Source organism: Eurypyga helias, unplaced genomic scaffold (assembly GCF_000690775.1).
Source record: "Eurypyga helias isolate BGI_N326 unplaced genomic scaffold, ASM69077v1 scaffold182, whole genome shotgun sequence".
Lineage (NCBI taxonomy): Eukaryota > Metazoa > Chordata > Aves > Eurypygiformes > Eurypygidae > Eurypyga > Eurypyga helias.
The window spans coordinates 15,420-34,536 of NW_010233854.1; the positions used below are offsets into that span (position 1 = coordinate 15,420).

General features: G+C 39.1%; 1 protein-coding gene across 1 annotated transcript in view; it reads right to left on the reverse strand.

Annotated features, from left to right (window-relative positions):
• Nucleotides 1-1,066: 1,066 nt before the first annotated feature.
• The window catches only part of KDM7A (lysine (K)-specific demethylase 7A), a gene marked incomplete at its 5' end in the record, with an annotated part of 37,108 nt that continues 19,057 nt past the window's right edge, over nt 1,067-19,117 (reverse strand). Inside the window, 10 exons of the mRNA XM_010161830.1 lie at nt 1,067-1,553; nt 2,347-2,623; nt 3,728-3,813; nt 5,933-6,141; nt 6,303-6,451; nt 7,433-7,530; nt 12,142-12,296; nt 12,809-12,933; nt 14,507-14,716; nt 15,597-15,686. Of these exons, the coding sequence (XP_010160132.1) occupies nt 1,459-1,553; nt 2,347-2,623; nt 3,728-3,813; nt 5,933-6,141; nt 6,303-6,451; nt 7,433-7,530; nt 12,142-12,296; nt 12,809-12,933; nt 14,507-14,716; nt 15,597-15,686 (1,494 nt within the window). The remainder of the gene's footprint in view (nt 1,554-2,346; nt 2,624-3,727; nt 3,814-5,932; nt 6,142-6,302; nt 6,452-7,432; nt 7,531-12,141; nt 12,297-12,808; nt 12,934-14,506; nt 14,717-15,596; nt 15,687-19,117) is intronic.

Sequence of the window (19,117 nt, forward strand, 5' to 3'; positions counted from 1 at the left end):
CAACAATATTGTTGTCACTAGCATATTAACATTTTCATTTTGGCTGGACCCTGCAAAATGCCCTATTCCCAGAATCAAGTCAAAGCATTCCCCTTTCCGCCTTCGTCCCCATCCCCCAAAAGTTAAATATTTAATTTTATATTACAGAAAAATACAAATTTAAAATCAAAATTATTTACAATAATTCAGAATCGGCATTTGCTATCAGCGCTGTACGAAGCCTGACAGAAATGATCATTCTGATACCAGTAAGCTACTTAATGTTCATATATGCACCAGTTAAGACTTTTAATTGGCTGCCTCGTCCAGCTTTGAAAGCAACACACGTTCTCCTGCCTTCCTGACTCTTCAGTAAAATGTGTTTAAAGTACAATAATATTTTAATGCTTCTTCCATGCTACAATAGGTAATATGTCAAATCTTTAGACTGCAATGTGTATCTTATGAGTTATTTCAGAGTAATTGTTCTGAAGAAACATTTATCTTAACTGATGTCCCCGTTCCTCCAAAAAGACTTATTAGAGGTTTCCCTCCTTTGTACCAACTCTTGAATAACCTGTACCAATACAATTTCAGGGAGCCTTCCGACAGGAGAAAACCATCATAGACAGATCATCAGGAGGAAAAGGACCCACTTCAATTTGGAGGAAAGGGTGCAGTTTAAAACAAGTTAGCTACTGGACCGACGTAAGAAGATTCTTCTGTCTTTAGGAGTCTCTTCTAGTCCATCAAATAAATAAGTCTGTATAAAAGAGGACAGATCAAAAAATAATCAAGCTGGCAGAGAATATGCAACTTGCAAGTCAACAGAAGCCCAGCCAATAGCTTACAAAAAGCAGGAAAAAAAAATAAGATTCCATATGCCTTAATTTAAAAAATAATTAATAATGCATCTCACCCCTATTTAAGACTATAACCTGAATATCAAATTTAGGAGTCCAGACTAATCACAATTAATGTGGCTCTCCACTGCACCAAACATACATTATCAAAACAATTAAAAACTTTCACATTCTTAAATCTAAATTAATAACCCACACAAAAAAGTCTTCCAAATAAATAGTTTTTTTAAATGAATTTAAAAGTTGTCAAAATCTATCAGAAATAAATTATTGATAAACCACCTTCATTTTCTTCCCCTCATTAATTAGGTCAGAAACTACCAGCAACAAATGATATTCAAGCCCTGATGAGAGACTATTTCCCACAGTCCATGTCTCTCTGAAGATTTCCCTATTCCCATATGGTTATTGCTGAGCAGGTGTGGCACAGTGAAAATGCAGCATTGGGTTGGGTTTGTGGTTTTTTTTTTTTTTTCTCAATTTTGTTCATCAGGCAGTGTTTTATACGGTACATGCATGTCTGCTTCAAGCAGAGGAATAACAGCAGCTCCAGGCTCTGTTGACCTCAATACTGGTCTGTGTAGGAAAGACAGCAGTAGTAGAAGTAGCAGCTACATTAAACGAAGAAGCGAGCATGGCCATTCCGGTTCAGCTTCAAGATCTTCCCAAGGCGCTGTTTAGCTGTTGCCATTCCTTTCTTTGGACGCTTGCCTGAAAAAGGAAATCAAGTACTTCAATCAGGAATTTCGGAACCGATTTTTATCATCGCAGGACAAAGATGAAACCAAGCTTTCTGGCTGAAGCAGGCAAATTTTTCACCTGAATCAGCTGCAAGGGGAAAAAAAATAATGAATAAACTTTAAAAAAAGCTCTTTGTTTGTCTGTTTGGGGGCAAACAAATGGAATCAGAACTGTAAAAAACAGGAATTGTTTTCCCTGAACTCTGGTTAGCATTATCAAAAACAGAGTGATTATGTTATTTACAAACATTTCCAGCCTAGGGAAGGGCAGTGGCTGTGGCAGGGGAGAACATAAACTGAGCTTCCTGAATTTTGCTCAACTGAGTTATTCCCTTGAGTAAAAGGTAGAAAATAAAAGAGAGAGTAAACACTAAATATTACGATCACCAGACTATTTTTTGAAGCGTCACAGCTTTTCAACCTTCACTTCCATAAACACTCCTGATTCAGGCCAGGGTTTCAGAGTATAGCTGTGGTCTGTTCCCCGTCCTAAATGCGTAACATACAGAGGTGCAATGGTACCTACGGAAGTTTCATCTGCCACACACCCGCTCAGATCTCTGCCTCCACACATTCTGTGCCAGAATTTAAGCGTTCACAAGATGCCCATTTTCTATTTTTCCTCAAGCTCTAAGTCTGTCCTTTTTTCAGTTCCTGCATATAAGAGCTTTCTGATGCCTACCAGCCCCTTTTCCTAGTCTTCACATACTCAGGCACACACCCTGTCCCCCCCCCCGGAAAAGGGCAACACAGCTGACCGTTACCTTTTGTCGCCTGGTTGCTGATAGGGGGTGGATTTGATGCTGGCCTCTTTGTTGGATGAAGTGGTAGAGACAGGGATGTTTCACCATACGGCCTGTCAGGGCTAAGGCTGCCATCACTCAGCCGACATTCTCCTTGGATTAGGCTGGAGTCTCGTGTACACTTGCCATGCTGAAAACTCAAGCCGTTGCTGTGGACTACACTTCTGTTTTCCTGAACCTTATGACTGACTTCTGACGCGCTCTCTTTCTTGACATATTTTTGAGTTTTACTTGTATCCTAGTATGGAAAGAAAAAAAAAAAGGAAATTAATACCTTCTGGCTACAAGTTCACTCCTGTTTTACTATTTATACTACTGTATCTTAGCAAAAGATATTTCAGTTCCACCAGTGTCTGACCACTTTACGATTCCATCATTTCTTTTAGTATAAATACCTTGTAAAAGTAAGATACAATATAGCACCTCTGTGCAAGCTTTTTCACATGCACGTAGAGGCAATGCTACAGATCAATTACACATACTAGTGTACTCAATTTCTCTAACTTTTGGGTTTACTTTGCAGTGATCAAAGCAAATGCAACTGCTCTTGATTAAACTGGCCACTGGGGCAACTCATAGCATAACCATTGGCCACTTAAACAGGCAATTTGTTTTCAGTATTAAGGTGATGAGAGAACGAACGCTAAATTGGGAATGACAAACTCTAAGGAGCATCATGTAGTTAGATATTCTTTAAAAAAGAAAACCCAAAACTACAAAGCGTGCAGTTAAAATACACCTATTGAATAGCATTGTTCTTTTGCAACTTTAATTGTTTTATTTAATTGTTCTAACACATCTAATGTAGACAAGTTTAGAAATACTAAGGGAGCTCAGAGTTAAGACACACAACCTTTCATTTATATATTCCTTGCTGAATTCCACCTGGACATCAGAAAGCAAGAATATTCCTACCTGCTGGCTGTTGAAAGGTTGTATCAGTTGGGTAGTACCACTTTCCTAAGCAAGTATCTTTACTATAAATACCATGAACAGGTTCCACTTGTTCTGATGCTCTGGTTGGGAACAACAACGCATAAACAACGCAGTGCTTCCCCAGTTAGACTGAAGGTAAAGCCACACTTTTTATACAAACTATTTTTTTATTTTTCAAGATACTGCACCCTGAGCACTAGCCACTATGACAGCAGGGAGTCTGAAAGGAAAAAAAACCAGCAACTATGAAAAAAGGCATGACAGAAATATAATAATCTGTTACCAGCACCAGAATTCTCTATTATCAGATATGCAGTGTGGAAAGACCTGTCCGTCACGCTTTCTGTATTTATACCTTCATGACCTGTTTTTCCCATAAAAATGTGTTCAAAACACTTGGCTTTACCTGAGGGGTAATCCTTGAAGCTTCACTCAGGTGTCTCGACCATGCTGAAGTCCCCAAGTCTCTTTCCTCCTCCTTCACAGACCTACCTAAAGAGAAGTTCAACAAGCTTAAATTTTAAAATCAGTAACTAGGAATACAAAGGTAATTATACATTTGAGTAACTTTTAAATTAAAACAACAAAGAAAGGAAAATACAATGGAAAACATTTCTTAAACACAAAATAAAAGTTGTCAAAACTGCTCCGTTCTACACACTAACTTGGGAAAACAATCTCACAGTATAAATACACCTAATTAAAGATCCATACACCAGAGTAAGAAGGTCAGACAAATGTAATTATTCAAATTTGAGAGTACTGATGGTGAACACAGCTTACTTTGTTAGGCTACAGTTTTCACTTTTCTACCATAGCTTTGTATCATGAGGAGTTCAAACATAACTGGACATTGTAATTTTCAGATATTATGGACTGTATTGTTCCTAAGCACTGATGTGCTATCCAGGCCCAACATAGGGAAGATCTACGCTGACAGGCCTATAGGAAACGTGTCCACATTGAAAATGCATTTACAATACAGCTGACTTGTTAAATTAAGGGTATCCCAAGACACCAATTCAATTTGAATTTGGGGAGACCAAAAGGTTTTTCAAAACCTGCTGGCCAAGCAGCACAGTTTGCTCTTCTTCACCCATGAAGTTGGATAGGTGTACTGGCTCTGGCCAGAACAGAAATTATTTCCTAAGAGTCCATGTGGTGGTGTATTTTTGATTTGTGGCTAAAGCCAGCGTTGATAACACACCAAAGTTCGGGCTATTGCTGAACAGTGCTTGCACAGTGTCACAGGTTTCCCTTTTCCCACTCTGCCCCCTGCAGTAAGCAGGCTAAGAGTAGGCAAGAGACTGGGAGGGGACACAGCCAGGACAGCTGACCTGGCGGGGACAAAGGGATATGTCATACCATGTAACATTGTGCTTGGCAATAAAAACTGGGGTACAGGAAGAGCCTGGGAGAAAGGCAGTCATTGCTCGGAGACTGGCTGGGCATTAGTGTGCTTGCGGAAGGTGGTGACTGCCTCTGCAACATTTGTTTGTTTCCCTTTTCCTTTCATGTGCTAAACTTAAGCCAACCCATGAATCTTCTCACTTTTGCTCTTTCTATTCTCAGCCCTCTCCCACAGGGCAGGGGGAGAGAGCAAGTGGCTGTGTGGGTGCTTAGCTGCTGGCCTGGGTCAACCCACCACAACTTAGAAACCTGGATGTTACGTTTTTCATAAAGTTACGAAAATGCACTGTGTGTGTCCCTGTGGTTTGCTGGTTAGAGGTCTGCTGTTGTTGCTGGTTTTATTTATCTACTCGGTTGGTTGGTGGGTTTAAGGACATACTCCTTCAGTTACCAAAACACAGTCCATGATATCACATTAGGCTTTCCTGTTATCCCTGTAAACAAAAAACACCGTTCTTTGAATCAGCACCCTACTTGTCGGTGGGGCTCATTTGTTTCACATCAAACTATAAGCCTCTTCCATCTCCTTCTCAAGCAAAGAATTTTCGAATCTAATGACTCCTCTCTCTCTATTCCAAGAAGCGATTTTGATTTCTTTGAACGGATTAGTGTTACTTGTTCTGCTGTCTGTCATTCCCAAAATGCATGGAACAGATGTCTGTTCTCCACAGACATAAAAATGTCACTGACAAAAAAAAAAAAAAAAGTACCTCTGAATTATCCTCTTCAAGATTACAATCCCCTCTAAAGCACTGCCTTCACAGCAGAATTTCAGGAGTAAAGCCAAATATGTCTTCCAAAGACACATGAAAAATCCCCAAGCAGATTCCTGTGGATATCTAAGTAATGCACATGCCATGAAAGCTGCAACCATGAAGGTTCTGTCCATCTTTTCTGAAGGAGATTTTTCACTTTCAATCTAGCATTAAAACTGTGCCACTCTAAGGATGCCACAAAGCTTTTAGATGGCAATATTTAGAAGATGTATTCTGATAACCTCTGAACTCAGTTTGTCCTAACTTTCAGAAGTAACATTTACTTTTTACAGAAAAACAGCACAACCAAAGAACCCAACTTCTTATATGTTGGTCTGATTTACTTAAATTTTTTAGATCTGTAGTCAAGTTGTAACTTCAAGTGCTTGTTCTGAGCAGTTTGTCCAAGAGCAGAGAGCAGCAGTGTAATTAGTTCAGATACCTACCACATTCTACAGTTCTGTGGCTCTGAGATGGCTGTCTGTCTTTATGCCGACTCTTGGGGTAGCTTCTGTGTTCCTGAAGAGAGGTTCTTTTACCTGTGCAGTCTGTGCTTTGAGTATGACCTGGTAAACATGTCGTATAGTGCAATCCTGCCATAGAAAGCATGCCCTGAATAGCTTCTTCTTCAGTACTTGTCGAGGTAGGACATTCCCTAGGGGAAAAAAAAAAAAAAAAAAAAAGGAGTATTAAGCAGTTCAAAACAGAACCCTACATTTCTTGGAAGGAATTATTTTTACACTGGTATAAAGCAGAATTACAAACATGTGCAAAACAGTCTAACAGTTTATAAACAAATGCCCACGATGTGCTTACTTTTTACTGGGAGTTTCATTTCTGGATGGCTTCTGGGTATTTTGACAAAGGTCTCTTGTGACCTTAGATTCCTCTTTGAAATTTGATGTTACTTCCTGTTTCTCTTCATCACCTGAGCTTTCCGACTCCTCTGTGGAGGAATCCTTCTGCTGAAACAAGAGGAAACAGTATGCAGAATGGTCACCATGTGTCCCAAATAGAGATGCTACCTTAATTTATGCTAAGTAAAAAACAAAAACACTTCCAGGTCCAACTTTTATATATATTTAGTATGCGGAATGCAGTTAATTTGAACGCAGCAACTGAGTTGCTGTACATCCAAATTTTGTAACGCTGCTGAGTATATGCTCCAGCAACACAGAAAGCACTTCCAAAATCCATTTTCTAACAGAAAACCCTACACACATTAAGTCATGCACAAATCATTGTATTCTCTTTAAAGAAAGCATTGATTATTTTTATCTTTTATATTCAAAGTAGAGGAAAAAATATGGAAGTATTTTTCCAAGCAGCAGCCAGAACTGATACCTGTTACATAAAATGGGACACAACCCACCCCAAGTAACCATTCCTGGTTCCTGCTCTCACAAAAAATAACTTTCAGCAACAGCATCTCTCTTACGAGCGACAGAAGCTCTCAAGTAAATCCAGAACACAGCAGGAACAGACACACAGCAGCTGTTGCCTCTCTTACAATGGCACAGCTCCATTTCATGAATGAAAGGGCTTTTCAGCTCCTGCTGAGACTACAGTTCGTGTGGGCAGAAGCCTCTCAAAGGTGTAGCAACCTGACAAAAGGAAGCTGAGCCAAAGTTTCTGACAATGCAGTCTGGGATCTAACTTCTCCCAGACTTTGCATGTTCCAGACCACAGCTCATCCACTGCCAGCCCCACATTAGTGACAAAGATGATCATAGAAGTTGGCTCAAAATAGCATATCTTGACATTTCTCCCAAAGCTAGAATAAATTAAGAATGAGGTAGACCCATAAGTTTGAGATATTATCTTGAACAAGAATTACATACTTTGTTGTTACTCTTTTAACACAAACTTTGACCAGATAAATTTGAAGTGAGAGAGTAGTTATGCTTAATTGCTTTGTTAGCTTTTGTGACCTTTCCTCACTATACCTGTGTAGTGCAATCAGGCTCAGATTCTTCTGAATCGGAAATATCAGAGTACTCTGAGGATCCTTTCCTGAGTTCTGATTTCACACTTTCAAAGAACACTGTGGAGAGAAAAATTAAGATTTAAGACCCAACATTTATTACACATAATACTTAACAATCATTTTGGAAGCAAAGAACAAGAAACATACATAGTTTTTAACAGTCTGTAAACAAAGGCACATCCGTACACTGACCTGGTTCGCAGGTCGAGTTTGCCTAAAGCCCTAGGGAGTTGCCTACTGTTGGCCAAGAGATGCCTCAAACAGCTCACTGGACAGAGCAGTGAGCAGGAGCATATGTATGCAGGAACATATATTTTTCTCTCCCATAGAGCACATACTCCAGGGATGGCACCTTGGGCAATTTCTACTTCTGTATATAGGACAGAGTCAGAGAAGTGGCTCTCAAAGTTATTTCAAAGCAATTTTCAACGGTGCTTTGTCTTAAACTCTTTGAAACTGAAATTTCCTTGTTTAAAAATAAAAGCAGTTATACAGAAACATTAAACATGGAAGTCAGAGGTTAAGCGATTTAAAGGTTAAAAAAAATCATGGCATTACTTGCAATTTTACTTTTACATCACAATTTACTGGCATATTCTGCCTGTTTTGTGCTACTACAGAGCTTCCAATCAGGGGTTAAAATGCAGAACTGTTAAAGAAGATTAAAATATTACTGTGATGACACACAATACATTTGCATTAGTTTTCATCACAGAAAGACCTGAAAAAGAAGAAATACCAACCTGAGACATGTTTTTGGCTAGCAGTAAGATAAAGTACTAATCAGAGAATGAGGTGTAGACATCAAAACCACAAAACAATCAATCAAACCAGCCACCTTGTCCACATGGTTTACTTTAAGTGCTGAAAGAACTCAAACGTGAAGTAGCTGAGCAGCTCTTAGAAGCATGTACTCAGAAGACAGCCTATGTCACAAACAACCACGAGCAAGGAACACATTTATAAGGGTTTGGAATCCAAGGCTCAAGGTCAGTGGGCGGTATACCTGTGTCAAGGCTGCTGGCAGAAATCCTGGATAAGTAAAAATCTGTGAATGACTACAATATGCAGTTTAACCAGCAAGTGTGTTTTGGAGAAAAACCAAATAAAGCAAACAAATAAAAATTATGAATGTGTGTCAAGGAATGGATGAAGAAAGCAACCCAACTTTAAGTTTTCAAGTACTTTTAGATTCATGTAAAACCATGCTGAAAGCAAAGCAACATTTTAACTTTGCTTGTCTTCATTCCAAAGCTAATTTCTGATCTGTGCTCGTTTGCTTTCAGCAGAGTTTTATATGAAACTACATACACAGAACACATCTTCATTAACTTATTAATTTTGGAAGCATCAAAGACATATTTGTAACCCTATATACACTGCAATTCTAGTAGGATTTTGTTCCTATTGTAGACTGTGGCAAAGCTCACAAATAGGTGTCAAGTATATTTCAAGGGATATTCTTAATTTCTAAACACTACATAAGTGGAAATTATTTTAAAGCCAGAAGAAAGGTAAGAATGAGACAGGTTATCAGAAAGTCAATCAAATGAACAGCTGGGACCAAAATCTAGAAAAGACTAATTAAAGTTAAGATAGTATTAGAAAGAACTTGAGGAAAGCCCAAGCACAGTAAATGAGCAACAACACTGCATATGTAGTTAAGCTAAATAATGTTCTACATATGACAATAAAACGAGTGTTCTAAATTACTGTAGCTCAGAAACACCCAAGGGATTTCTGATAATTCAAAAAGGCAAACAGGTTTCCCAGACAAGCAACAGCACACATGGTACAGCAAACAGTACCGTTACAGATCTCAAATTAATTTTCCTTTGGACTACCGCCTTGTTCAAAGAAAAAACACTGCTCAAACTTAGGGACAATTTAAAGGAAGGGGCAAGACCAATTAAGGATATTTAAATATACTCCTATGTGGAGCTTCGGATCTTAGGCAAAAAATTAATGTGTAAATAATGAACAACAATTTAAAAATACACAAACTCCATGAAGGCTCCTCAAGAACTTCTGTCTGTCTTAAGAAAGTGTAACAGCCTGACTATTACAATGACAATACTATTAAGAAGAGATATGAGCCTTCATGTAAGAAGGCAAATGATTCAGCAAGACAGAAAAAAACCCTGGACATGTACATAATTAGCTATATACAGATAATACTAAGATTTATAACAGCAATCCTAAACACAGTATCATCCTTCAGAAGCCCTCTTGACTTCTCATAGAGGTTAACTGATGATACCCTACCAAGAAGGGCAAAATATCTGTTATCTGCCTACTGTCTGGCAATATGATCTAGACTGAATAGCTAAAGCCACCTAAAATTATTGAGATGTTCCTGGCTCATCTGGGGCTGGGTACTAGCATATATGACATAACACCCTGTAGGAGCTTCAGGTCTGATCCAGTTTGGCTATGCCAATATTCCTACAGGCAGCCAAATCACTGTCCATTTTTACCGCTTCTTTATTATGCAAGTTCTGTGCAAAGCAGGCAGAATAACTCCCCAATTTTCCTTCCTTCTGCATTATATTGTTCAAAAAGCCAGGGAGGCTGCATTCCTTTATACTCCACTTAAAAACAAGTTTTGGTGTTTTTTTTTTTTTTTTAAAAATCCCAGTTGTGTCACCACCACCACTCCATGCCTCACACACAACCCCCCCACACCGCCAACTACTTTCTACATTCCCCTGCAAAAGACCACTGTACTTTTCTCCCTCTTCTCTTTCACGCACAGGTTTCAGACATTTCCTGATCTTCGCAACACCACATCACGCACTATTATGACCCCTCATCTCTTCATCCATGAACGCCATCTGTATCTGAGCTTTAAAACATTCAATCTAAGTATACAAGTTGTGGTTTGCTTTTTTTTCTTCATTTGTTATTTTTGTGAATTACCTTGGTAATTACTACTGTTACTTTAAAAATTAACTACTCTACCCCCAAATAAAGTTATGGCTCTGCATGCTTCCAGAGACTGGGAGAAAACCTCCAGAAATTGGGTGAATGAAAGCAGTCATTATCTGCAAGATCAGGCTCCGCTGCTGTGAATTCAGAAGGGTATCTTAAGTCACCTTCTCTTCATCCACAAAAAGTATCTTGCTCTGTTAAGCACAGCACTTGATCTCTGTCTCTCCAATAACACACTGTCACCATTTAGAACCAGGAACCTGGCATGACACCTATGTTATATACACCATGATCTGTTTAAAGATCCCTCTCTGTGGACATTGCCCCTTGGCCTAAATCCCAGTAAGAATAATGGAAGGTGGCAGCTGTTACAGAAACAGGTAGTTCCTTTTATGGAGTTTTCTGCAGTGGAGTATTGCTCTTCTCTCCCTCTCTCTCCCTTCAGTTAGGCAAAATAATCAAATGTAGGTGATCTTTCATAGGGAAGTTTGAAGACTCTCACTATTCAATCAAAACTATTAGCAATAGTCCCAAGTACTAAATTTCTGGAAAAAACAACCTCAACATTCACTTCTCATTCTTACAATTAGATACATACTGCCATATTCATTCCGTATCAAATAAAAGTAACAATTCTGAAGAAAATCTACCATTGCTCTGTATTATGTGATCTTTGATTCAAGTGTAAAAACTTAGTTTAATTTCCTTAGCTTAATTTTGAAAGTGGAAATCCACCACAAATGCCTAAGCCTTCACAAGCCGTTTGCCTGGTTGGTTCATGAGTACCCAAGAGGGACCTCTTTCCTGTGCAGTTTTTGTAATACTGTCCTCTGTGACCTTTGGAAGCACAGTCAACAGGGATTAGAAATTGCTTTGTTAATGAAAATAATTAGATATTTTACCCAGACTGACAATAGACTCAAATGTTGTTATGGATTGTTTTGCAGGAAGCAAAGGGAACTGTATGTCTCTAGAGGAGTCTTGTTATCTTCTAAGCATTGACCTCAGTTTCCTAATACACACCCTCCGACCCCTTGTAAGCTCTACTGTGAAAGGATGTGACTTTTATAACTAAACAGAGAGCTCAACAGCTATGTCAAGCACCAATCTGTCCTTGCACACAGAAAGTGCTATTAAAAAATAGGCACTGAAAACAGGCGTTCAGTATTGATACCTTACTAATACACCATGTGACCAGCACTTGGCAGGAAGGTTTAAGGCTACAGAAAGACCAAAAAAAGATTAACTCCTAGTGAAGGATGGTTTAAAGCACTGAAAGTGGGGTTAAAGTGTTTTAGAGATAATCTCAATTCTCCCCAGCCTTGCAGATCACTGCCAAGGCTGAAAGTATAAGACGTTGTTAATGCTAAATTATGCTTGATGTGATGAACTTTTCACACTGAAGTATGTTTTGGTAAAAAAAAAAAAAAAAAAAAAGAAGTAGTAGTCAGCATTCTTATATGATGACCAAAAAGAACAAATACACCAATTAATCCTCTACTCTGAAAAATGCTGCACATGGCATTCAAGATGGCACTAGCATAAAAAGGTGAGTTTTACTTTTCAACTCTATCCTGTTAGCTTCTTCGGTAGACCGATAATATTTGACAAATGTTTTGTTGTAACTTCTAATATCACTTCTCTGATCTATGAGATTATGTCCTTTATACTTTGCTAACATTTCAGTCAGACCCTCTTCACGATGATTAAAATGTTCAACTGATAGGACAAACTTACTGTTCAGTGGTTTCTGGGCATCTGCATTCCCTTCTTCAAATCCTGAGGGCTGGTTTTCTACCTTAACAGTCATCTTTTTTGACCTTGCCCTGTCATCTTCATCTTCACTATCTGCTGTGTAAAGACTTCGATCTGTAAACGGGCGTCTATCATCTCTGTCTCACAAGAAAAAAAGAATCATGTTATTCTTACAAACCTGAAGCAAACCTGTTTTCCTTTCATTATTGACAACGTGCTCTCAAAATACAACAGCAACATCCTCTTATGCTCATCTCTTCATTCCAAGTTGTATGTATTCCCGTCTTACTCCCCTGTCATTTCCATAAAGACGCCAAGTTTTACACCAGAATATTTTTAACGAGAATCACTAATAGATGGATACAAAACAACCATTTCTACTTTGAAGCATTCCGTTCAGTACAAACCCAACCGAGCAAATGAATGAAACGCTGTACAAAATGTGCAAAACACCTCCTCACTCCATGACCGTGGCTCCACTAGGGGACAGCAGACACAACCCACAACACGCTCTTTCTATATTTCTGACCTGAATCCTACTGGTAAAAAGGAACTTGGAGCTCCCACAAACAGACAAATGTTATTAACGATTAGCATGCTCCAGCCCGTAGTGACTAGGGAGAAATGATCCACGATCAACCCTTTGTACCTAATTATTCTTCCATTTGACAGCAGAAGGCGAAGGTCGTTGTCTTTTGTTCGCCATTCAGGTACTGTAGAAGACGGCTGAAAGGGCTTGTTAAATCTCCCGTTCAGTTTCGAGCTTGCAGTGTCCTAAAGAAATAAAAGCAATGTTGCTTATAATTCATTCCTACAAATTCCATTGTTTTTTCTGCTCTCCACAAAAGCTTAAAACTTCAGCACCAGGAAGGTTACCTTCCTGAGAACCAACTGAAGAAAGCTCAGACAAAAGATGTTCGGATGTAAAAAACAGCAGACTGCATCTTTTCCTTTCTTGAACCATCTACACTCTCCTGAAGCATGTGAAACTTCTTCACTACAATATTCCTTTTATGTTTCCTTTGGAGAATTATCACTGCATTCCAAACAAAGAACCACCACTAGAGACAGCGAAGCCAAAAGCTGGGCTCGGAACTGATAAGGCAACTCCCGAACTGGGTATCTGATCCTTGGAATTAGTACCCCAGAACTGATTTAGAGGACAGCAGAACATCAACAGTGTAAAGTAACCTGCCATAAGCAGACTTTCTTAGCTCAAAGCGATCCACATCTGACGTATACTCTGAAGCAACAGACACACTTATGTGCCAACCCAGGAATGTGTAAAATAGTTTTGGTTTTTGTTGGGTTTGTTTCTTTGTTTGTTTGCTGGGGTTTTTTTGGGGTTGGCTTTTTTTGTTGGTTGGTTGGTTAGCTGAGTTTGTATTTTTTTTTTTAAAAAGTCACTACTGAGAGTGACCAATATATTTTTACATTAAATGACAAGGCCTAATACTCCCGAACATTTTATTTTAAAACCTGTTTGTAGCAGTGAACTGCACAGATTAACTACTTGTGGTAAATTTTAAGTTGACCTTCTTGTCTTCAGGGGCTAAATGAATGTCTTGTTCACACCTTACGAAGATCCATATAAGGACGCAAATTTGTATTTCTCCACTATGACAGTTCATCAGTCCCAGCTAAGTTTGTCAGCATTTCTTATTCTCAGGAAGTGACTTATTTCCTTTCAGAAAGTGACTTATTTCCATTCTCTCTCTCCCATTTCTGATGCTGTTTTTTGAAAAAAGATCATCAAACCTAAAAAAAAGAATTTTCCAAGAGGCTACATTTTACCCATGCACTCCATGATGCCTCTGCAGTATGACCACACCGCCCACGGCCCCGCACGGGAGACCAACGGCAGCCGTAGGCTTACTGGCAGGGAGGGAGTGCCATACAGGAAATCGGAGCATGACCCAGAAACAAAGCTAATCAAATCACAGTAAGCAAACTATAAGAAACAGCTATCTAAAAAACACACTGAGAAGCAGTCTGGCTCAGAGCCCCACCAAATCAAGGCTGTGCAAGCTCCCTCTTCTTCACAGAACTGACTCAAAGTACCACTTGATAGCTACAGCAGCCCTAATTCAAAAACTACACTTGGAAGTTGGTAGCAAATTTCGGGCACCTTCTGAACCAGAAGGCTGAAGGAACCTCCACAAAAAAAAATATCAAGGAAGAGAGAAATTCTTATCAGAAAGACTCAAATGAAAGAAACTGAAAACTAATCTAACCGTATCTCAGACAAAGATCAGTAGACTGTATTCTTAAGCATGTTAAAAGCTTTTGCCTTTCCACAGAGATTAGAAATTTACTCTGGTTTTATCTTGCACACAACAATACTTGCCTCCTCCCATGGTGACATCTCCAGTCTTTTCAGTACCTCCCTGGTGTGGAGTTCCAGGATGTCCAGATTAGAAGGAGTTTTGGTAGCATGGTCTCGCAGTTTCCTCACCCTTCTTCTGGAGTGGTGAGGGGAAGCTGTTTCATGTGAAGACCGCGAAGTTGGACACACACCAAGAATTCCCTGAGTTTTAACTAGTTTGCTGTTTTCCTCCTTTAATTAAAAAAAACATATTTTAGAATAGTCTTAAAGGAATAAATCCACATATTTAAGTGCTGCTTCCCATTCATCTAATTAAATGTAAATGGCAAATAAAATTGTTAGACCTTTTAGAGAAATACTACATATCTCCTATTGATTTGATGTACAAGCTTAGGTCTACTGCATCTCTCCCCCATTTAGGGCTTTTAAAAACTCTCCTATGCTAGTAATGCTTAACACCAAAAGTTCCCACCAAAACATAAGGTTTTATTCATGAAGGGAGCATGGGTTAGACACATACTGTACCCCACAAGTCTCATTTGTCTCCAGTTCTGAGAACTGTTCTCTCCACATGCAAATGTGAGCATTTTTCAAGAATCAATATTCATTAAGGAACAGAGTATCAAAGCACTAGTATAGGAGGGGACAAAAGACATTTTAAAAAAACCCACAAAACACTGACTACATAACAAATAGGGCAAAACATAAGAAAAAGAGCAAAAGAGATGACAACTGGAACAGAACTAACAAGAGGGTAGGAGAGTGGAATATGCACAGAATTGCAAATTAAACTCTTGAACAACATATTCACAATAATTATTTCAACTAGGTCTAAGTGAGAACCTTTTAGAAGTACTGACCAACAAATAATAAGTTCATCATTAAAATACTGTTTTTAATACAGAAATCACCCTTGCTATGCATTTTCTTTATCTGAAATACAGACAGCTTAGTATCTCCAACAGTTTTCCTCTTGATCTTCCATTATTAAATGAACGTTACATACATTAGAAGGTGATTACAGTCAATCAGAAGCATAACTACTGTGGCATTTCCCGATTCAAAGATTTTTTTTTTCCTGCAGGCTGACGTAGGTTGCCTCTGTTCTTACCTCTACAGAACGAATCACTTTTGAGAGCTCTTTTATGAGGTGCCCAGGCCTAATGTTGTCTGGAATTTCAAAGGCATGTTCTGTTACAAGCTGTATGCAAAAGGGGAAGAAGATAAATTGAATTCATTTTTTCAGATAAAAGTGTAATACAAAATAAATAAATCCACTGGGAAAAAAAAAATTAAAAGGAAAATGCAGATTAATTTCTGTAGTAAGGACTGCAAACTACTAGGACAGATACACGCACACGCTGAAGCTTCCAGTCCAAGCTTTAGAAGGCAGCAGATATCTGCCTCAATGTCTCTTAAGAATCCAATGAAGGGGTAATACAAAGCCATGCTGACAACCATTTCATTCCCCTCCCCTCCCCAGCAGAGTAACCAGCTTCTTTTTTCCCTTCAGCATGGACAGTATAGAGCCACACTTCAGAAACTCCTCAGTGTCATAACCTTCAAAACAGCTGCAGACTAAGTTCCCCTCCTCTCCCCAGCAGAGTAACCAGCTTTTTTCCCTTCAGCATGGGCAGTATAGAGCCACACTTCAGAAACTCCTCAGTGTCATAACCTTCAAAACAGCTGCAGACTAAGGGAATTTGACTATAGCAAAAATATAATCTAAAGAGCAAATCCAGAATAATCATCAGTAACCAATATGCAGATTTTAGATGTCTCATGTTTTATTGTTTAAAATTACCCTCTTAGCTTACTTAAAACCTAGTAGGTTGGATAAAGCAATTAAAAAAATTCATTTCCTACAAAAATGTTTAGGAAGTAACAGCTTATGTTCCTGTTAATCTCTGGAACAGAATCAAGAGTCAAATTTTGCGTGTGTGTGTATAACCAATCTGAGTAAGTCCAAACACACTACAGTTCAATCCAGTAAAAAAATATGTAATATTTTGTATGTTTGGTGTAAATGTGCCCCAAAAGAGTTTCCATTAAAATTAAACAGATAAAACAGCATTCACATATAGACCAGAATTCTGGTATATCCTTAATTAACTATTTAAATGGAAAAATATCCCCCATGCACTTCCAGCTACCCACACTGCAAGCATGAGATTCAGCAGCACAATTATTGCTAGAAGCAGTCTGATACTCCACTTGAATTTCACTGAACCTGGCTTCCTCTCAATCATTAAAAGGAATGCCCACTCCCAAGCCAAAAAACCAACATGGACGTGTAAACAAGGTATAATGATTCATTTCAGTGCCATTAATTCTACAGGAAAGATGAAACCAGCTGCTATTATTTACCATTGTTCATTCTTCGCAGGCATCACCTCTACACATTCACACTTGGGAACACAGCAGCACCTCTGTCACTAAACTGGATAATTTTTCCAGCAAGCTACAGGTCATTTTAGGACCATTCAGCTCTTTCAGCTTAAGGACTTCACCCTCCCAATAGCTTTTCTGTCCATGAAGACTTCAAGAGCAAGTGACTGATGCAACTCTCCAAAACACTGACTGCAAAGTTTCTCTGGTTTAAAATCACTAAAAAGCCTTCCTAATGCCAACATCGTTTATAGCAGAAGCACATTATTTTGCCAGTATGATTTAACTTATTCATAGGTTTTGTGAATGCTGGAAACACACAGAGGAAAAAGAAACTTGTCTTAAATCAAGAGACACAGTTTAAAAAGCCTTGGTAGGCAAGTGAATCCACCTATTTTTGGAGACTAGCATCACAATGAAGTGTATCAATACGTAAAAGCACACACAAAAAATAAATATAAAATAAAAATAAACCCCACATCCTCCTCCTCCTCATTGAAACACTCAGGGGGTTTTTTTTATGTTTTGGTTTGTTTGGGGGTTTTTTGTTTGGTTTTTTCTTTTACAACAGCTATTAATGTCTTTTTTAAAAACAGAGGACAGTTGCCCAAAATATTCTTGCTGGTATGAATCAAAACATCTGAAAAAATGAATCTGAGACCTGTTGCTGAGACCATGCAAACTGGAAGGAAGCCAGAGCTAAAATCCAAGAGGTCAGATAAACTGGACAGGTCATCATCCTTGTAAGAACTAGCCTGCAGACTGCTGGTCTGCACCAAAGTAATCAGAGGATACACATGCCGATATAAGCCTTGCACCAACTAGAGATTTAAACCAAGACATGAAAACTAAAATAATTTTAGTAGCACTCAATCTCTATTCTCAGCCTTGTAATTCTTGGCAGTTTTTAAATACTGCAGGAATGAAGATAACTGCTGCCCTGCTGAAGACGAGTTTGAAATTCTCCAGCAAAGAGTTTCAAAAGATTCACTCAGATAATTCACCTATGTCCTGAAAAGACATACTCCACGACACACATGTGAAACCCCACGAGTAGGCTTCTCATTTGTGGCATATTCATTTCTTTTTCAGAATCAGGCTGAAATCCCCATCACGAGCAGATCATACAGGAACGTACATAGCTCCTCCTGTCTTCAGCTGCATACAGCTACAATCCTATCACACACATGGCCTGCTGCAAAGAAAGGATCAGCTCATTTATGAAGCGGTAGCTAGAAAAGAAGAACGCCAGGCTCAGAACACGATAGCTGGTGGACAGCAGACAACACTGACTAGATCGCTGATACTGTGCGGTCTCCTCACAACTCCAGTGTCTGTTCAGCACGTGGATTGGGAATACGCACAGGTCTCATTAATAAGCACTCAGAATGCAGAATGTGCAATTCTTTTTTCCACAGGAAAGCAGGAAATGTATCACATTCTAGATGAAGTATTAATCAAACTACTTAATCAGCTACTAGACAGTACACAAATGCTACAATAGTATGCTACAGCAATCTAGAAAAGAGACATTCCAATCCAATTTCAAATTAAAATAAGGATTTATACAGGCTATGTTTGATCTCAGTCATCAGCAGTGTGATTACTTGGCTTACTTACTATCCATACCACAGATGCAGAGATAGCTTGGATTCACACATGGTTTAACAGCTTGGGCACAACATCCTGTAAATACTGCTACACTGCTCACTAGCCAGCTCTGATCCATAACGGCACAGAGACACTGGAAAGCCAACTCCAGTGTTACAGAGGGCTAGCAGAGGTTCACCTGGCATCAGTAATGTTAATACAGGCTAGACCCCAGTGGACTACCCACAAAGTAACCACCCTCTGCCTTTGCACCTCATGTTCAGCTCTACAAAGCTCATCATGTTGGATGCAGCATTGTGCAAATATCCTACCTGTTGTATAGTAAGTTCTCTTACAAGGAGAACTTGAGGGCAGAAAGACCAAACAGATCTCCAAGAGCCAGTTGAAGCCAGCATGGACAGCAACAAACCAGAATTAATAAGCTCAGTCGAAGCAAGTTGCCTGTCAGTGAATAGCACTTCCCAGAAGCACACGTTCCAAGAGGGCTTATTAGCTCAGGCACATGAAAAGATGCATGGAATTAGGCCAGAACCAGTGCTGTGCCAAGCCAAACAAGCTTTCCTGGAGAGCAGAGCACCAGCAAAGCCAGCGTAGACAACACATTAACGGTTTTACAAGACTCCGGCAATGTTC